Genomic DNA, 7,461 nt, shown 5'->3' with positions numbered 1-7,461 from the left:
CTTCTTCCTCATCAGATTCTTGTACGACCTCTATCCCACATTGCATGTGCCTAGTCCATACTTTTGTTCTTCTAGACTTTGTTGTCAAATGCCTCCACAACATGGCCGGAGCTGAGAACATCGTCAGGCATCACATCTTCCTCCTCAGGCACCAGTTCATCAAACACCCCATTGCAGGATCCAGTTATGCAGAATGCAACAAGCAAGAATAATCTTAACCCGAGTGGCGAATGTGTGGAATGGCTTCTGACCTAGAATCTTAAACATGTTCTTCAGAGCTCCAAAGGCTCTCTCAACAGTAACTCTAAGGCTGGAGTGTCTGAGATTGAACAGCTCCTGTGGAGTCCTAGGATAGTTTCTTCCAACGAACTCGTTCAGATGGTACTTGGTTTTCCTAAGGTGGAAGAATACCTGGCTGACATGCATAGCCAGCATCTCCTAGGTAGAACTTGTCATCAGGGATGTTGATGCCATCAGGATGACTCATGCTGTCATTGAGAATGTTAGCATCATGTGCTGACCCTTCCCAGCCAGCCAGCTCATAGGTGAACTTCATATCGAAGTCAACAACAGCAAGCACATTCTGTCTTGTGTAGTGCTTCCTCCCCTTGTATGCTGCAGATTATGACCGAGGTATTCTGGCAGTGACATGAGTACCATCTATTGCCCCAATGCAATCTTGGAATGGCAAATGAAGATTATGTTACTGCTCACCTTGAACAATACAAGCATATCAAGCCATGAAGCAATACTGTCAGTGCTCACCTTGAAGTATGAATACCATCTTGGGCTAGTGCGAATCTTGATAGCATTCCGACCGGTTGGTGACTTGATCATCTCTCCTCCAATGGCATGGAGCACTTGCTTGAAGTACCTTGAGATGGTCTCCATTGATATCCTGAATGTGTTGTGTATAACTCTGAACCTCTGGTTATGACCAACAACATGGAGGAACATGGCCACTTTCTCTTCCACACTGGTGTGGATGCTATCTTGCAGCAGCCCCCTGGTCCTGAAGGTCTGGACAAGTCTGGTAAATGGTGCTGTTTTCATTGGAAGCATCCACAGGGCCTCTATGTCGTTGCAGTTGTAGATGTAGTTAAGATTGACGATCCTCTTCTACTCCCAAATAAGCATTGGAGCATAACAGATGGCATGTCTCTTACCATGACGAATAGCTCTCCTGTGCATGAACATGACCCATGCCTGAATCACGGCAATCGGTGTTGCTTCCTGAACTACCAGGCTCATCCGTGCGTCCATAACCTAGTCAACATTGAGGGTCCGTTGAGCATGGGGAAATCGATCCTAACAATAGACCTAACAGACGGGGGAGGAGTGTTGCTTACCGGCATCGGAGACAAGGACAGTGAAGGGGGAGGGGGGCATGGCTGAGGTAAGGACGACCCGACGGTGGCCAATAGGAAGGGGAGCACTAGCTCCTGCAGCCGAATAGTGATGTTTCCGCGTCCACTGTCGGCGCTTGCGCAGATCTGAGTCGATGCCACCACCAGTGGTGAGGCTAGAGGTAGTGGTGACCGAGTAATTAGGGGGAGGGGTGAGGCTAGATTTGGCGCCGTGCCGCCGTGCCCGATTTCCATCTCCCGCCACCCTCCCTCGTTTTCGGGTTGCTCCCGCGCGTGCGAGCTTGCGCCGTATTGATTTGATGGTTTCCAAGAAGCCAGGCTCTAGGCTGCTTTAAGCTCTGTGCCCATGCGATCCAGCCCGCCCCGTATGCAACCAAATGACATTTCGCGGCCCAACTCGGCTTGATTGGCCCTATCGTGGCAACCAAACACGCCCCTAGCGTGTTTGTTTTGAGATTTTTCCAAAACTTCAAAACCTTGTTTTCGCGTAGTTTTCACCAGTTTTCTCTGGATATTGGTTTTCATGTGATATTTTCCCTGCGTAGGACACTCAGCATGCACTGCACACACTTCTACTGGATCATGACATGCATGCATACGTAGCTGAAAGCCTGTTGCCCTGTTCCTATGAGTAGCGAGGCGGCGGTCACGACGGGGACGGCGAGTCGGCGGTCGTGACGGGGACGGCGAGTCGGCGGCCGCGGCGAGATCGGGCGAGCTGCGTTGAGGAGATGGATCGATTCTATGGCTTGGTTCCGGATCTTTGGAGGAGTGCATAGCGGAAGCTGTTTCCAGGAAAATAGCCAGAGGATGACGTCCGTTTTCCTATCTCTAAAAAAGAGATTATGTTTCGGCCGTCAAAACTCTAAACGATCTGCTCTGATGCCAATGTTGCGAAAATAATATAGCACGAATATATTTGTCTACCCTCTAATTCATCCGTCAAGTCCGTGGTGCAGCTCACAATGCATATATGAGGCTAGAGGGTAGGGACATATTTATACTCATATTTCTGAATGTTCAAATCTGTATTCAGATAGAATTCAGTTAGACTCCTAATCGAATTAACCAACCACGATCATAACCGATTATTTTTCGAGTCAAATTCCTTCTTATCCCTAAGCACATATATGTAAGATATATGCCACGTTTAAATAGTATATGGTTCCTATTTAAACGTGTAGACTTATCAATCTACATAGCCGAACCTGTAAATAGCCTAGCAAATTCCAAACCCATACTGTGCCCAGGCATATAATTCCAGTACATATATATATAGATTGTATTCCAGTATAGTTTATACCTGGCTTCCTTGAGTAAATTTCCTTAAGTTCAATTGCAAATATTTGTATCAATCATTCATACACCAATTCCGTATAATTTTATTCATCAACCAAATAAATGTAGTATATAATGTTTTGGAAGACACCAAAAATTCCTACAGACATGCAATGCATACGTAGCTGAAAGCCTGTTGCCCTGTTCCTATGAGTACCACTAGTAGCTTCTTCTAGGTTCCGAAACCAACCAAAATGTTCGTTCCCAAGGAAAGTTGGCTACCGGTAGGTACCAGTCCCGAGCATAGATTATCCATATCTGCATATACTAAGATCTCTGGGCCTAGCTCCTTTCCGCCCCACACGTATCTTTTCCTGTAACCCGGCGCTAAGATTGTGCGAGCACATGGGCTGCCCTTCAGTCTTCCAAAGTGGCCTCCCCGCGGCCGACGTAGACAAATCACCATCGATCGACATCGAAGCAAGGCCTCCATCCCCGGCGGTTGGCCGCCCGATCGACCGCGTAGTACGTGACTCCTCCCCTCCCCTACCCTCCCCTCCCCTGGCGCGCGCACGATCGGGGCGGATGACACAGCCCCACGTTAAAGCCCGCCCGCCCCTTTTGGCGAACGTGAACCTCTGCTTTTCCGGCGCCGATGAGCCGGTGCTGACTCGACGCGAATCCCCTGCCCGACTTTCGCTCCAGATTTCATCACCCCCCGCACCCTATAAAACGGGCCTCTGCCGCTCATCCCCCTCTCTCCCTCTCCTCCCTCTCTCACACGCACGCACAGCGAAGTGACCATGAGGAAGTCGAGCTGCGGCCATGTGATCGGAGTGCCTGTGACCTCCAAGGCGTACGCCTTAGAGGAGGCGACAACCAGGGGCGCCGGGGCGGCCAAGAAGGACGGCGATCGCCTCGCCGTCTCGTTGACGCACCCGAGCCCCTACGCGTCCTTCGGCTACAAACACAGTAGCAAGGGTCAGGTGATCCATTGGGTGAACAAGCTGGGCAGACGGGCGCAGGGCTTCAGAGACCACGGTGAGTCGGCGTTCGCAAACCAGAAACTCGAGTACTACATTCCAAATGGAAAACGGGCAGTGTGCTGACGAGTATGTCGCGTTCCTGTTCGTGCGTGCAGTGACCCTGGGGCCGAAGCTGTCGGAGACGGTGAAGGGGAAGCTCAGCCTGGGCGCGAGGATCCTGCAGGCCGGCGGCGTGGAGCGGGTGTTCCGGCAGGCCTTCTCGGCCGAGAAGGGCGAGCGGCTGGTGAAGGCGCTGCAGTGCTACCTCTACACCACCAGCGGGCCCATCGCCGGGATGCTCTTCGTCTCCACCAGGAAGATCGCCTTCCGCAGCGACCGGTCCCTCACAGTCACCTCGCCGGCGGGCGACGTCGCTCGGGTGCCGTACAAGGTGGTGGTGCCGCTGGGGAGGATCAAGGGGGTGCAGCCGAGCGAGAACGCGGACAACCCGGAGCAGAAGTACATACACATGGCCACCGTGGACGGCTTCGAGTTCTGGTTCATGGGCTTCGTCAGCTACCAGAGGTGCTGCAAGTACATGCAGCAGGTCATCTCGTCCCAGCTGTGATGGCAATAGCATAGCTAAAAGTGAAGCAGGTCTGTGGGCTTCCTGCCGCAACGTCTTGTTGGAGCGCGCGCAGCAGAGAACCTCTGCTCCACCATTTTTTGATGAGAGCATGTTCCGATTGGAATTTACAGATGTGCCTATTGCAATTTCTGTTTGTAGGACCGAGGAACTTGGTCTGAATGAAAATTATTTATTTTCTTGGTAAAAATGACGAAAACTGATTGCTCTGCATATGCCTTCAATTTTTGGAAAGGATACATCTAAATTATGTACTTTTTCTTAACACATTACACACGCAACCACTCATATACACACGCATACACTTACCCCATACGAACGCATACACGCACACCCTATTTCTATGAGCACCTTCAAAAAACTGAGCCGGCATATCATCTTGAAATTTACAAAGTCACACTAGGCACATTCGTCGTCGACGAAAATGTCTCCTACAACTGAATGCACATCGCCGGAAATTCTGAAATAAATCCAGAAATAAATGTGAGCACCAGGACTTGAACCTTGTTGGGGATACCACAATTCTTCTAACAATCCAACGACATGATTATGTACTTGAACACAAAAATACCATCATACCAAGGCATACATGAACCCCGTTTATGTATGCCTTGGTAAAATGAGAAATACCACTATACCAAGTATATGTGAATTCTACATCATGGGAAAATGAGACCCAACTTATGATCGGATGGTTAGGACAGTGGTTGTACCCGCTCGGCTCATAAAAGATTAAATTTCAGATATAAACACCCACTTGTCTCATTAAGGGCATCTCCAATGACGACCCTCAAACTGCCCGTATAAATTCGGATCGCGGAAGTCATCCAATATGGATCTGTATCGGTCCGCCAAGCGGTTCGGACATGAAACCGAAGACATGCGGGGGGAGGGGCGGCTTTGCAGCGTCCGGACCCCTGCCATGCCCGCGTCTGACCACCCTGGCCCACCCAAACCCCCACCCGCCCCTTCCATGCTTTCCATCCCACGCGCCGCATTCATGCCGGCCCAGAGTATGGAGCGGCCGGCATTGATGCCTGCGATTTCACCAGACAAGAGGGCGGCGCTGACGGACGCGACCTCCCATCGTCAACACGGAAGCGGCGCATCGCCCGCTGCTTGCCCGGCTGAACACGCCTCCTCGCCGCATTCAAATGGTCACAGACTGCCCGCCTTCCTCCATTGAAACCCGTGTGTGTGTCGAGAAACCTACGCCGGTCACACGTCCATTCGCAAGCCGCCCGTCATTAAACACAAGCCAGTAGGCTCCCCCCACCCCTACCCCCAGCGCGCGCTATTTAATCGATGCTAGACAATCAGCAAAAATCACATCACACTCCGCTCCCATCCTTGAACAACCTTTTTTCTCCACAAGCTCATGGCATCTGGCGAGCAGGAAGTCGAGTTCTCCGGTGTACAAGTTGGTTGGGTGGCCATTGAGCGCGACGGAAGCGAGCGAGGAAACTCTATGCTCCGCCTCTGTCGACGGTCCAGGCGGCTGCAGGCCAGCTCGAGGAGCCAGAAGCTCCAAGTCGGCGCGTCGTTCAGCAACTCGCCGCTCCAAGCCAGCTCGTCAAAGAGTGGCGTGTTGCTCCAGGCCGGCATGCAGTGGACCACAGCGACACGTGCATCGTGGATGATGTCATGTCGCACCACTCCTTCTGTGCCTGCGACCGCATCATCTGTTGTCGATGTGTCCGTGACCGCTCCCTGTCGGTGGAGGTCGGCGACGCGGCATCCAGCACGCCCGCACCCGCCGAGGTCGTCGAGGAGAAGTAGAACACGGGAGGCCGCCACCGTTTGGGTCCCATGAAGGCCACCACCGAGACGATGCCGGTGTACATAGCTGGTGTCTTGCCTGGTCGCATGCCATTCTCTCCCCCTTCCCCTCCTACTGAAACACATCGTGGCGGTTCCTCTCCAGATCGGCGTTGCCGAACATGCGGAAGCGAGGCGCCCTTTATGCTGAAGCATATACCTTCGGGGTTCACGGCAGTCTGATGAGCGGACTAACGGACATGGGGAAGACAAGGGGATCCATCGCGGCCCTCCATAGACTAGTGTAGTGTATCTGTGTCGTGGGAATGGAGCTCCGCATGGTCGACGTGCACATAGTTTTGGCTATTTTAGCAAAAACCTTCGCTCCATATCGACAAGCAATGTTGTGGCCTTGCGTTTGATGAGTTCTATCGTCTTTCTACGGATGGCACTTGTGGTGGCATCATTCTTGTTTGGAAGTCCTTTGGGGTGATGTTATTCAATTCCCATATCACATGCTATGCGGTCACATCTCGGGTTAACTTCGCTGTCAGACCTACTTGGTGGTTTACTGGGGTGTATGGACCCCGACTATTTTTCTGACCTGAAAACCGTAGAACAATCATTCTATGGTAATTTTCATTAATATAAAATATGTACAAAAACATGAAAAGTACACCCAAAGATCAACCTATGTCAATTCTAGGAAACATCATAGAAAAATTAAAGGAACTGTTCAGTCCAGGACTTGATCTTAGTGCTTTTGTGGGCTTGGTTCTAATCTCAGCAATTGTAAGCCCTTCTTTTAGATGGAAAGTCCGTCCATTCATGTGGGCAGGAGCTTGGAGAAAAGTTTTGTCATTTCTAACAGACTAGACACTCTAGCGGCCCAGCATCTATATGTAAGTGCATCTAGTGCCCCCTTAGTGGCTTTGGGGTATTGAAGACAAATGGTTTAAGGGGGTAATGTGTTTGTGATGTACATAGGAGTTATAGTCCCTGAAGATTTGGTTTATCCAATGAAAGACAACCCCTAAAAATGTATTTGTTCATGTGAAGAATGTGGTGCATCCTTTGAAGAAATTGAAGTGAAGAATTGAAAGCTTGAAGACTTATGCTTTCGTAGTTTCTTTCTTCTTCTTTTGAGTCATAGGAAGCACCATACTGTTCAAGGGGGTCTAGGTGATACATAATCGTATTTCCAGAGTGATGACCAAAACCTATACAAAACCTATTGCTTCGAGTTGAAGACTTTGAAAATCTCCTATAGTGCAGTCAAGTTCATAGCGACAGAGACGAAGTTCTTCTGGTTGTTGAAAAAATTGGTATAATTGAGGAGTTAGGATTTTTCCAGTCTGATTTGCCTATCATGAGGAAATTGAGTGCACCGACGAATTTGAGAGTTTAGATGTTTTACAGTTGCTGAGCTTAGTGCCAGCTATCGAGT

At 50.3% G+C, this 7,461-nt stretch overlaps 2 protein-coding genes across 2 annotated transcripts; one reads left to right on the top strand and one right to left on the bottom strand.

Moving 5' to 3' along the window:
• Window positions 1-394: 394 nt before the first annotated feature.
• LOC147965556 (uncharacterized) lies at window positions 395-1,355 on the bottom strand. The gene is made up of 4 exons (XM_087530503.1): window positions 1,350-1,355; window positions 1,207-1,266; window positions 708-1,119; window positions 395-615 (listed from the first exon to the last, which is right to left on the bottom strand). Exons 1-4 carry the CDS (start codon window positions 1,353-1,355, stop codon window positions 395-397), a joined length of 699 nt encoding a protein of 232 aa, XP_087386629.1.
• Window positions 1,356-3,295: 1,940 nt separating this feature from the next.
• On the top strand, window positions 3,296-4,490 carry LOC125517648 (putative GEM-like protein 8). Its single transcript, XM_048682855.2, has 2 exons — window positions 3,296-3,686; window positions 3,787-4,490. The coding sequence occupies exons 1-2, from the start codon at window positions 3,449-3,451 to the stop codon at window positions 4,236-4,238; spliced, it is 690 nt and encodes a 229-aa protein (XP_048538812.1). The 5' UTR covers window positions 3,296-3,448; the 3' UTR covers window positions 4,239-4,490.
• The last annotated feature ends 2,971 nt before the right edge of the window (window positions 4,491-7,461 follow it).

The sequence above is a fragment of the Triticum urartu genome, chromosome 6A, assembly GCF_056163025.1.
Source record: "Triticum urartu cultivar PI428250 chromosome 6A, HENAU_Tu73, whole genome shotgun sequence".
Taxonomy (NCBI): domain Eukaryota; kingdom Viridiplantae; phylum Streptophyta; class Magnoliopsida; order Poales; family Poaceae; genus Triticum; species Triticum urartu.
This window is presented reverse-complemented; position numbering and strand designations above follow the sequence as displayed.